Here is a 13,002-nt window from a genome sequence, read left to right as displayed (position 1 = left end):
CACACCCGTTGTCCCAGCACTCAAGAGACTGAAGCAGCACTGTCAGTTTGAAGCTACCTTGGACTAGTACACAGTGAGAAGCTCGCTCAAAACTGACAACAAAAATAAGTAACACCCAGAAGCAGTAATGAATAAATGCCTGACTAAAAGAAGCCTAAACTGTTTTACAGATAATTTAGACCGGAACAGCATTCATGAAATAGCTGAGCTGTTTTCACCTCAAAAGGAAAATACAAAGCCAAAGAGAATCCACAGTCCAGAATGACAGCATTTAAGTCTTCACTACTTCTTGACTCCTCCCTTTAACTCAGAGAATGCATCAGTGGTTTTAAAAGGCAAAAACCTGGCTTGTTGTAACAAAAGAAGGATGTGTAAAATTCATACCTGGTGATAAAAGTCATCATCATCAAATATCTCTTCATCCAAGTCCTTCAGGTGAGCATTGGCAGGGACCTGAGGAAGGGTCTCCTATGTCAGTAGGAAAGAAAAGGATGGATGGAAAGGTGTGAATCCCAGGAAGTCTGTTCAATCAACCTGGCTACTCTAAATACCATGCCTAAAGGTCAAAGCACTTTTTCCTTAAGATATAAAGAACTCTTAAATTTTACTTATTTATTCATTTACTTGTTTGTTTGTTTCAGAACAGAGTTTCTCTGTGTATCTCTGACTATTGTCCTGAAACTCCTTCTATAAACCAGACTAGCCTTGAACTCAGACAGTGCTGTGATTAAAAGGTGTGAGCCATAAAAGTCCAGCTAAGAACTCTTAAGATTAATTAATTAATTAAAATAAGTAAAAAATTTCAAGAACTTGAATGCTATCGTGAGACCAAATCTCAAAAAAACATGTGGGAAAGGAGGGGAAAATATTAACAGGTGGTTGACAGAATAAAGGGGCATAAATTATCATAAAAATGTTTAAGTTCACTTTTCCAAAATCCACACAAAAAATATTTTACCTCTCAGACTGGTAATACCCAGGAATGGGAAAAGAGCCAGAGGGACTGGAAATTAATGTGAGCCTTTTGGGAGGTAATATTGATCAGTATTTAATGTATTTTTTATACATTTTCATTTCTAAAAATTTATCCATATATTCACAAACAAATAGAAATATTTAGAAATGCTTCCTATAATTTGTTTCTAACTGGAGAAAAAAAAAAACATCAAGTTTGACTAAATTATAGCTTACAGTCATTCAATATCTTTTTTTTTTTTTTTTTTTTTTTTTTTAGTTTGTTGTTTTCCAGACAGGATCTCTCTATGTAGCCCTGGCTGTCCTAGAATTTGCTCTGTAGATGGACGAGGCTGGCCTGGAACTCAAGAGATCTATCTACCAGTGCCTCCTGCCACCACAGCCCAGCATACGATAGAATTCTTCATAGACAGAAAAATTAAGGTAGATTTTCATTGCAAAGCATCTAGAATATAGGATATTTAAATTTTTTAATATTTTAAAATATAATGGCATTTTACCTATTTATATAGATGCACATATATCTATTTTATTTAATTTTACAACACGACCTCCCGAGGTGCTAAAGCAGTTAATGGTTGCTGGGGCACGAGAGCCACAGTCTTCAATGCTAAGTTGTCCTTGCTCAAGTAAATAATCCTCTATCCATGCTTATGGAGGAAATCCTACTCAACAGCAGTGGGCCACGAACCAACAGAGAAGACATGAAGGTGGGAGAAGACTGTCTAGGAAGAAGACAAAGTTTGGTGGAGTGGGAAGGGATAAGAGCATAACGAAAGAGAGTATTACTGGAGTACATACCATGTATGGTGTGTGTGTGTGTAAGGAAACTGTAAAAGCTGCTTTTTAAAGATTTAAAAAGGAGCTGGAGTCTCTAAGGGCTTGGTGGTTAAGAGCATGTCTTGCTCTTCTAGAGGACTGGAGTTCATTCAATTCCTGCACACACATCAGGTTGTTTACAACCTACCTATAACTCCAGCTCCAGAAAACCAGTGCCTCTGGCCTGCATTCACATGCACATATTCACATGTATATGTGCATACACACATTATTAAAAATAAAATAAATATTTAAAAATAATTTTAGAAGGAAAAAAATTACATTTATCTATGTTACATATATGTTACATTTATAAAGCTTATAGCCACAATATAAGGATTAGAATTTTCAGAGTAGAAAAACATTTACGCTCCATTTTTAATTCTTATAAGATTAAAAAGCATTGTGTGTGTGTGTGTGTAATTAAAAAATAAAAATATGTAACATGGAGGGGGAAAAATTTCAAAGGGTTTTACCCATAGATAAACGACTTCTAGGAGAGGAAAATCGGCCTCTCCAGGGATGAACTCCCTTATTGGTTATTCAATATGAGGTTGACAGTCCTGAAACCACACACACACAAACAACAAAAAGACTCAGCAGGTTGTATTTAGATATTTGTGTATACATATGTAACAATAATAAACCAAAGAAAAAGAAGCCATCAATTTGAGAGTTGGAGGGCATGGAAAGGCTAGAAAAAGGAAAGGGGAAAAGGGAACTGATATAATTCTAATTTTTAAAAAAAAGATCTATAAATATAAAAAAATATAAATTATAAAATTAAGATGGGGGCAGGGGGGAGTATTGAAAGATGGCTCAGCAGTTAAGAGCACTTGCTGCTCTTACAGTGGACCCAGGCTCAGTTCCCAGCATCCATATGATAGCTAACTAACAATAGTCTGTTAACTCCAGTTCCAGAGGATCCAACACCATCTTCTGGCATCCACAAGCACTGGATGCTCAGTGTCTAGACAACCATACATGGAGGTAAAACACTCATACATACACATAAAATAAACAAAAAATAGCCAGGGGTTGTGGCACATGCCTTTAATCCCCTTGGATTAAAGCACTGGAAGCCAGGTACAAATGGTTCTCTGTGAGTCTGAAGCCAGCCTGGCTTACATAGTGAGTTCTAGGACAGCCAGGGCTATATAGAGAAACCCTGTCTCAGAAATATCCTCCTCCCAAAACACCCAAAATAAAAATATTTCATTTTAAACAAAAGAATTTTAATACTCTACTTTCAGATCCTCTCTAGAGTACCCACAGGTAAACATTAAGTAAATGTCTATGCTGCCATTTCTACATAGTGGCTTTGAAACTATATCTTAATTAAGGTCTGGAGTGCAGGGCAGTAGTAGAAGGTTTGCACAGCTTATGAGGCTCTGGATTCGATCTCCAGATCACAAAAGCAACTACAAACATCCAAATCTCCTAAATCTTAAAAACTGGACTTTCAACATTTCCCCTGCCAAATTCCTATATCAAACACAATCAAGATGTGACAGGAGTATTATGAAGTATCATGCTGACCCCAACAGAGCAGTGCTGTTCTCTTTAGCTTACCTGTTTCTCACAGAAAGAGCTCATTCTGCAGGTTATTTATTCATTTAACTAGCCTCCCAGAGACTGTTCCTAAAAGCACGTGTGTCCATGAGTTCTTACCGGTTCTCCTGGCAAAATCTCTGCAACAGGCTCAGGGACTGGCTCAGGTTTGCCAAGAACTCGGTAGGCAGAACGTTTGGTCTGTGTCCTTCGAAGTAATCTTTCTTTGTCCATCAGAATATGATCAATCTGGGTCAAGATCGAGCGTTCAAAGGCACCAAAACCCTACAACAACATTACATAATGTCAGATAATGCAGGTGAGTGCTGAAGGCAGCTACACTGCCTTTTTTTTTGGGGGGGGGGGGGAATTCTGTTAAAAGCTGAGTAGACCTACAATGGTTCTCAGAAAAATCTTAGTCTTAAGCAGTCATCACTTTCTTCTGCTTCTTTAATAATGTTTTCAAATCTGCTTATTTAAAAGTATTTCATACTTTGAGCACAGAACAAGGCATCCTTTCCAGAATGAAACATTCTAATAAAAACATCAAATGCTAGAAGCCAGTAGATGCACACATGCACACATACACACACCTTGCCCAGTTTTCCAGAAGCAAGCTTGGTTTTATCATGCCATTTCTGTAGTGTGCGGTTCCTGTAGATGGTGAAGTCAGCAGAGCGCTTTGCCATGAAGCCAGGATAGTCCTCCATCTCTAGCTTCCTCTTGGGTGGGGCCTTTCTTTGCTTCTTCTTCTCTCCCACTAGCTCATCATCTTCACTGGAAATCTCCTCACTAGAAAACCAGTGAGAACATTAAGTCCAATGTAAACATTACTTGAATAACAAATTAGGTTCACATCAATTTAGATGCTACCCATTATAACTATATTATATCAGAATATGAGGATGACTTTTTGTTTGGTTGAAAAGAAGTTCATGAGCTAGAATGTTCAATAGTTAAGAGCATTGGTTGCCCTTCCAGAGGACTGAGTTGATCCCCAGCACACACATGATGGCTCACAAATGTTTACAACTCCAGTCCCAGGGGGTCTGATGCTCTCTTCTGGCCTCTGCAGGCACTGCTTATACATGATGCATAAACATACATGCAGGCAAAACACCTATACACATAAAATAAAAATAAAGATTAAAAAATGTTTTAAAGTTCATAAGAAGAATCAACGATTCATAGGAATTTTCAAATAAACATCCAAAGTGCCTAGGTTTAACTTTTTTTAATGGGAAGCACACCATAAAAAGAAATGAGGTTGTAAAAATATCACTTGAAATGTGTATGAAGCAGGCACATACTGTTACAGGAGAAGCTTTAAAACTTTAAAAATTAAACACATACATTTCTGTGACCTTAAATCCCAAAATCAGTAAGAAAAACATATTTCCATAACCAACTGTTAAGAAGAGGTGAATGATACTAGTTGAACCAAATGAACAGAAGCTTAATTTGCAGAAAACTGGAAGGGATAGAGGTACCCACATTAGCACTAACCCGAAATGCAGTACAGATCAAAAACAGCAGAGGAAGTTCACAGCCACGCCAAACATGGCATAACTCCCTAGCAACTATCTACCTAGCATTATGTTGTGTAACTGGTATTGTAAGAAATTCAGGGATGACATAAAAATCATAGAAGGATGCATACAGGACTCAACATCTGCAGATGTGGGTATCCATGAAATGTTCCAGAGCCATTCCCCTTGGATACAGAGGGACAACTGTACACATGATGAAAACCACTATGAGCATGAATATACCACAACCTCCAACTACTTGGGCAAAGGCACTCACTGTATTACAGGTCCCAGTATGTTAGAAAGTGCTCAAAGGAATGGTTGTGACTGAGTCCATGGTATGGCACAAAGTATTTCATAAACATTAATATTCAAAACATGATTGTAATCTACTAATTATTACACAACAAAAAAGAAAGCAAATATTTTGCCTTAAACTACAAAGATAAGCAGTTACAAAAAAACTAGAACAAACACTCTAACCCCCACCGTCCTGTTCTGACCACCAGTTAAATATAAAAGTGGCTCCATTTTACCTTTATCAAATCCCATATCTATCTGTCTGAGAAGGACATGCCTTTCTTTTTTATACAGATGAGAATAAGCAAGCCTATGGTTCTGCTTAATCCTTACCTCTCTGTATTGGGTTTTGTCCCATTTACTAGATATCTAGTGTCTGGGTACTGGAAAAGCAATTCTTCCTGAAGCTCCACCAATGACCTTAACAATGCTTTAAGTGCTTTGTGACCTGGAATAGAAAAAAAATACAAAAAAGGGATAATTAGTCACTTACAACTCTACAATTGCTGTCACTCCCTGTCTCCTGAGCAGTTCTGACTAGGGACAGTTCTGGCGGGAGACAGTCAGTACTCTCTGAGATCAACTCCATAGAAACCACTTCAGTGCCTGTCTCATGTGACACTAAGGAATAAGCAAGATAGCACGTGGGAAGTGCTTAGAAATGTGTCTGCAGATAAAAAGATAGTGGCCAGTTCTTAAAGTCATTAAGTTTGGCAAACTCCTTGCCTGTTATCATAACTAATAAAATCTGCCCCTGATACTAAGTTCCTTGGGTATATCCTAAAGGCTACCCTCAGATCTCATGGGTCTGATAAGCAATTCCTCCTGAAAGGCCCTCCCCTCTGCTGAAGAGTGCAGCTCAGTTCTCTCTCTCCTGGTAGATCTCATGTGCCTCTGAGCTGAGCTGAGCTGCAAATTAGTCTCTCAACCTCTCAAACATATCCTACAGAAAGTCTCTGTCCACATACAAAACCCAAGTTAGGGGTCTAAGGGCATGGCTCAGTGGGTAAAGCATCTGCTGTATAAGCACAAGGACCAGAGTTCAGATCCCCAGACTTAGGAACGCTGAGATGGGATCCCCAGAAGAAGCTGGCTAACTAGACATAACACAACAGTAAGCTTCAGCCTTAAGTAAGAGACCATGCCTCTTGTAAATAAGGTGAAGAACCACCAAAGAAGATATCCCCCTGATGTTGGTCTCTGATCTCCACAGGCACAAGCATACATGTACATGCATACATACAAGAACAGTATACACACATAAATGCATACCACACACAGGGAAAAACCAGAGCCAAACCAGACAAAAAAAACAAAACAAAACAAAACAAAAAAAAACTCAAGTTAATAGTTTCCAACTTATAGTACTGAATTGTATATTAATTTGTACATGGATAGAACTTGAGAGGCTCAGGCACCAGGCCATTTGGGGCTACAAAGAAAGATCCTACCGGGGGAATAGGTTTACTCATAGGACAGTATTCTCACTTGGTTCTTATAGTCAGCAGAGTGCATCTATAATACAGGTCAGGATTAAGTGTACAATCCATGGCTACAAACTTTCAAAAACAACAACAAAAATCTGGGGCTGTAACTCAATCAGTAGACTGCTTACCTAGCATTCATAAAGGCCCTGGAATTGATATTCAACAACCATAAACTGGGAATGGTGGCACATCTATAATCCCAGAACTCAGGAGGTGGAGGCAGAAGAATCAGAAATACAAAGTCATCCTCGGTACTACAAAAGGAATTTAAAGTGAGCCTGGGCTAGATCCTTGTCTCAAACAAACCAAAACATTAAAAACTGTACTTTTGCTGGGTGTGGTGTCAGACATCTTTAATCTCAGTATCTGGGAGGCAGAGACGGATGGGTCTCTGTGAGTTTAGGGCCAGCCTGGTCTGCAAAGTGCGTTCCAGGACAGCCAGGGTTTCAGAGAAACCTAGTCTCAAACAAAAATCCCCAGACCTCTGAACTCTTGACTTCTGTATTAGACTACCCCTACTAAAGAGCTCACAAAATACTGACACTCAATACTTTGTTGAGAGCACTCAGATTCTGCTCTAACAATCAAATCCCACATCTTCAGTAACTGCCAGACAATCTCTGCCTCAATACCCTATCACAATTCAAACCTGCCATCTCAAAACAGAACTTTCCTCCATCTGGTATTTCCTTCTTGACTATATTTTTCTTCTGCACTTTGTTTTCACAAATTACTGACATTTGGATACTTGTAACTCTATACATGTTATTGACTATGAATTTCCATATTTTCCATTTATATTATCACTGATAATTTGTAGGAGAAACAGCAACAGTCACCTCTATGTAAATGTTGAGGGCCGAGCAGCCAAAAAAAAATGTCTCCTGTAGGAGGACCTAATTGAGGACTGAGACCAATAACAGTTGTTCCTCTGTGGCCACGGTTCAGTCATTTCCTGCCAGTTTTTTTCAAGCTCTAATCTCACAGACCTCCCTATTCTCATTCAACAACCTCTGCATCCACTCCCTACTAACTTCAGCACACACATACTTTAGCTCAATGATTTTCGTTTTTTTTTTTTTTTTTTTTGAGTCTTACTCTGTTTCTTTCTGGTCTCCTTGCCTAGCACAGGCAGCCTTTTATATAATTTTCTATTCTAGCCAACCCATTAATGAGGTACCACCAACACAAGCTAAACAATAGCTCCATCCATGTCATTCTATTTTAACATAAGGCTAAGAAGCTAAGTAAGCTACCTGAGAAAGCCTTCCCAAACTAGCCAGGAGGAACTTTATGACCTAAAACAACTTTATACACTTTTATATTATCTGTATATAAAGCTATATAAATACAATTTCCTTATTTAAATGAGATTCCTAATCATAACTTTATAAATTCTATAATCCTTTCATAACCAGTGTACATTCACGCAATTTGAAAGGATTTACAATTATAGTTCCTAAAAATTCCAAATACCTGTGTGCCAGACCAAGATTATCAACTAATTACTCTCTATCTCCTAAAACAAAATAAAACAAAAATGTAGGTTTTCCATCATAGAGATGAATAACAAATATAAATCAGAGCCAGAAATGGTACCTCATGTACTCAGACCATGCAGGGCTGAAGCAGGGGGAATCATAAGACTGGCCTGAATGCACAGCAAAGCATTTCATAAAAAGAAGCATATGAACTCTCAGACAGAGCCATTTCTCTGTAAATCAACCTTCTGGAAATGGATAAATATAGACAAAATGAGTAGAATAAAACAAATTCTACTACAAAATGAATAGTAGAAGAAAAAAAAAGGAGCTGGGTGTGGTGTGCACACCTTTGATCCCAGTGCCTGGGAGGCAGAGGCAGGTGACTCTCTGAGTTTAAGGCCAGCCTGGTCTACAAAGTGAGGTCCAGGACAGCTAAGGCTGTTATACAGAGAAACTGTCTTGCCAAAAAAGTAAAAATAAAAGGTTGAGGATATAATAATTTTAAAGGCAAAACTTCCTTCCTAGGAAAGCACTGAGAAAAAGCCCATGACAACAGACGCGGGAGATGGGATCTCGCTCTGCCACTGTTTTACATTATTCTCTAGCAGACACAGGCTTGGTTTTGTGTTTCTGTAGGATGATGCACTGTGAGCACTCACACAGTCATGGGAGTATGCTCAGTTTTGTTTTTTTCTATGCTAAAGATTAAGTCTAGGGCTTCACATGCTGCTAGGCAAGTGCAGTAACTTTATAAGAGATAAATACCATTTCCCAAAGTGAAACCACACATCCATTTTGTTTATGAAAAACTGATTCAATTGAAACCATAGAATTAGAAAAGATCACATATACTCTCTTTTATTAGAGACTCTTAACTCCAATCTTTAGATTGGAGTACACATCCTGAAGTAACTTCAAAAAATCAGGAAAGTAAAAAGGGGCTACTGCCAGGGTGGAGAACAGAAAAACAATAAAGAAGAAACCAGGGATCTGAAAAACAATAAAGAAGAAACAATTGATCTGATCAGGGAAAGGGGAACAAAGTGGAGGCTCAAATTAGGGAGGTAGGAGGGAGATAAACACAGAAGGAAGGAGGAAGGCAAAATAATAGTAAAGGTATCTGATAAAGTCATAAGGAATCATACTATTAATTATTACTTAAAATTTTTTAATGCATGTTAGTCTAAATATAAATATATATATACAGTTTAAATGAAATTTTCTCATCTGGGTTCACAATCTCCCCATCAAGAACCAAAAAAGCCCTAACAAAAACCAGGCATGAGAAGCCTTCCCTTGAGTTATTGGTCAGGATTGTCTAAGAGACACCCCAAGGTGGAAGGTTATGTCCCTATTTCTGAAGACATCATGCACTTCAGACCTAGGGCCCAGAGGCCCTAGAGATGGAACTGACTTGAATGCTTCCTTCCTGGGGACTAGCTTTCATGTACCCAACAGTGCCATGCAAACTTCCAGAGGAGAAAAGCAACTAACAACTCAGCTATGATGCCTATGAACCACAACAACCAGCATGGCACAATAACCATAAAGGTGCAGTAGTGGCATACCTTGGCAGTAACCAACAACCTCTCAGTGTACGTAAGATTCATTCAACAAAAAGAAAACCATGCCTGGTATTGGAAACTAGCAAACTAACCATGCCCAGTGAAGTCATGGATCTCGGAGGAGAATCTACAACTACCAATTTACAAACCACAAACCCTAAATACACTCTAAATATTTGTCTTTATATACACAGATAACTATAGTCCTCACTCCTCATCAAGGAAACTTCTTTTTATAACAGATGGAGTGATTACATAAAATCTCAGCCAATCAAAACGCAGAGCTGTGGAGACTAGTCCCAAAGGATGCATCTACAAAACAATTCCTGAACCTAAGACTCAGGGAACAAACATTAAGAGAGGGCAGAAGATTTTTAAGAGCCATAGGAACAGGGAGATTGCTGTGAGATTATGGCTCCTAGTAATATCTGGAGTTACACCCATAGAGTCTCACCAACATGACTGTCTAACCATGAGATGAACAAGTTCAATAATAGACATGTCAAAGTAGGCAAGGAAAAACCCATGAGGCTTCATTCCTACACAAAGAACTACAGACAAATTAGGAATGCTGAGAGCAGGAGAAATAGTCTTCTCCAGGGAAGAACACACCTATTAATTATCCAAAACCAAATGGTTTGCCCCAAACACACACACACACACACACACACACACACACACACACACGCAACATTACACAGACTGAGAAACTAATAAACTATATATATATATATATATATATATATATATATATATATATATATATACACACATATACATATACATACATACACATATATACATACATATATTCACATATACATGCATACATGCATATAATAATTAATGAAAAAAGAGGCCATGAATTTGAACTAGAAAGAAGAGGTAGGTATATGAGAGGGTTTGGAGGGAGAAAAGGGAAAGGAGAAATGATGTAATTACATTCTCAAAGGGGGGGAAAAAAAAAATCGCTTGGACCAAGTAAGCACTGAGAAAATAAAAATGAATCAAGCCAGGTATGGTAATGCCTGCCTATAATAGAAGCACTTGTGAAGTTGAAGCAGAAGGATCACAATTTAAAAACAGCCTGGGCTACATAACAAAACCTGTTCTCATAAAGACAGATGCATCAATCACCAGACTATTCTTAGGTTAAGAATATGCCAGTTGTCTCTGACTCTCTTCTCTCCCTCTGACCCCTTTCTGCCTTTCTCTTCCCTCTCCCCTCCTCTTCTCTGTGATCCCAGCCAGCCTCTTCCCTTCTTTTTCTCTGTTCTCTATCCCCTCTCTTTCTCTGCCTCTATTCCCTTTTCTACCCGCCTTCCTATGCCCTCAAATAAACTCTATTCTATACTTAAAAAACAACAACAAGGAATACACCAGTTGTATAAAAGTAACATAACTCCACTAACACAAGGGAACTAAAATACTGAGATTCATAGTGAAAGGAAATGGAGAATTATCATTTAGTAGTGCAATTTGGGGTATGAACATGTATGACAGTACTAATGTTGGTACAATATAAATTGTACTCAATGACACTAAGCTATACATTTAAAATGGTTTAATAGGTTAGGTTTATGTCAAAACAGTTCATCACAATAAAAACAACAACAAACTTGATGTATTTCAGTAGCTGAGTTATACAGCATAAAAAGAGCCTTGGGTTCAAACCAGCACCACCACCCAAAAATCAAACAAACAAAACCTAAAACACAATGACTTACAGCCCAAGTCCACAGTACTATAAATAATTCTAATAATTCTTTATAGGGAGCAAAATATTTGTAATATTTCAAACTAAGTTTATTCAAAAAGATCAGAAAAATGGAATATTATTTAAACTTTAAAAGGAAGCACAGTATGGCAGATGATCGCTGATAACCTTAAGTGAAATAACTAATCAGAAACAAACAAAACTATCAATAATTCCAGTTCCAGGAGATTTAATGCCCTCTTCTGACCTCAACAGGTACCAGGCACATATGTGGTACACATACATGTGCAGGCAAAATACTCATAGACATAAAAAATTGGTTTAAAATATTTTTTAAAAAAAAGATGTTTTGCCAGGCAGTGGTGGCGCACGCCTTTAATCCCAGCACTTGGGAGGCAGAGGCAGGTGGATTTCTGAGTTCGAGGCCAGCCTGGTCTACAGAGTGAGTTCCACGACAGCCAGGGCTACACAGAGAAACCCTGTCTCGAAAAAACAAAACAAGAAGAAGTTATTCATATAAAAAAAAATATGCCGGGCAGTGGTGGTGCACACCTTTAATCTCAGCACTTGGGAGGCAGAGGCAGGCGGATTTCTGAGTTCGAGGCCAGCCTGGTCTACAGAGTGAGTTCCAGGACAGCCAGGGCTACACAGAGAAACCCTGTCTCGAAAAACCAAAAAAAAAAAAAAAAAAAAAAGATGCTTCAAAACGGTGTGCCATGGCTGGCTGCTTGGCAAGTTACAGTCCAACTTCAGCATGTGGCATAACCAAGAATGTAAAGGAATCTAAGAAAACACAACTTTTCCTTCTTTTCTTCCTTCCTTCATAACTTCCTTCCTTCTTTCTTTTCTTTTTTCTCAAGGTATGTTATTTCTGTGTAGGCCTGGCTGTCCTCAAACTCAGTGATCTGCCTCCCCGTGCCTCCTGAGTGCTGGGATTAAAGGGGTGCACCACTGCTGCCCAGCAAAAGACTACAATTTTTAAGGGCCATTCTCAAAAAATTTTTATTTTGTCCCAGTTATTTTTTATTTTGTTTTTTAATCTACTGCAGATGCATTCAATGTTATCAATCCAACAAGAAAGTAGAGAGCCAGCATCAGTAAATTAAAGTGCTTTTCTGTTAATACTCATATGTTCTCATTTCTTACACACTTTCACCCATTCAGAAAGTAGCCCTTAAGTAAAAGCTCCATTCAACATGTCAAGAGACTGGCCAGAAATGAACTCTATAATTATTTGTTTTTAAGCCCCCTAACCTCATACACACAGAGTTAATCAAATCAATTATCACTGTGGCCACTACACAGGTAACTTCCAACAGACTTAGAAGACAGGACTCAATTTTCACTTCTTTACAAATATGAAGCCCATACTTCTGTTTAGTGTGGAAAAGCTGGGTTGGTCAGATGCTTCACCCAGTAAAGGTACTTACTATTGAGCCTAACGACCCAAGTTTAATCCCTGGAACCCACATGGAGGAAGGAGAGAACTGACTCCTGCACGAGGTCCTCTGACCTCCACACACGAGCACGGTATCCACACCAACAACCACCCACATCCCACTTATAAATAAAGAG

The 13,002-nt window shown here is 38.4% G+C and overlaps 1 protein-coding gene across 2 annotated transcripts in view; it reads right to left on the bottom strand.

Moving 5' to 3' along the window:
• Aatf (apoptosis antagonizing transcription factor) overlaps positions 1-13,002 on the bottom strand; it is a 94,843-nt gene that overhangs the window by 50,068 nt on the left and 31,773 nt on the right. For both annotated transcript variants that reach the window (XM_034507988.2, XM_034507990.2), the window contains 4 exons: positions 5,508-5,622; positions 3,939-4,137; positions 3,466-3,630; positions 385-468 (listed from right to left, as the gene is read on the bottom strand). In XM_034507988.2, the coding sequence (XP_034363879.1) occupies positions 385-468; positions 3,466-3,630; positions 3,939-4,137; positions 5,508-5,622 (563 nt within the window). The remainder of the gene's footprint in view (positions 1-384; positions 469-3,465; positions 3,631-3,938; positions 4,138-5,507; positions 5,623-13,002) is intronic.

The sequence above is a fragment of the Arvicanthis niloticus genome, chromosome 6, assembly GCF_011762505.2.
Source record: "Arvicanthis niloticus isolate mArvNil1 chromosome 6, mArvNil1.pat.X, whole genome shotgun sequence".
Taxonomy (NCBI): Eukaryota; Metazoa; Chordata; class Mammalia; order Rodentia; family Muridae; genus Arvicanthis; species Arvicanthis niloticus.
The sequence above is the reverse complement of the archived record's forward strand: the minus strand, read 5'-3'. Positions and strand labels throughout refer to the sequence as shown.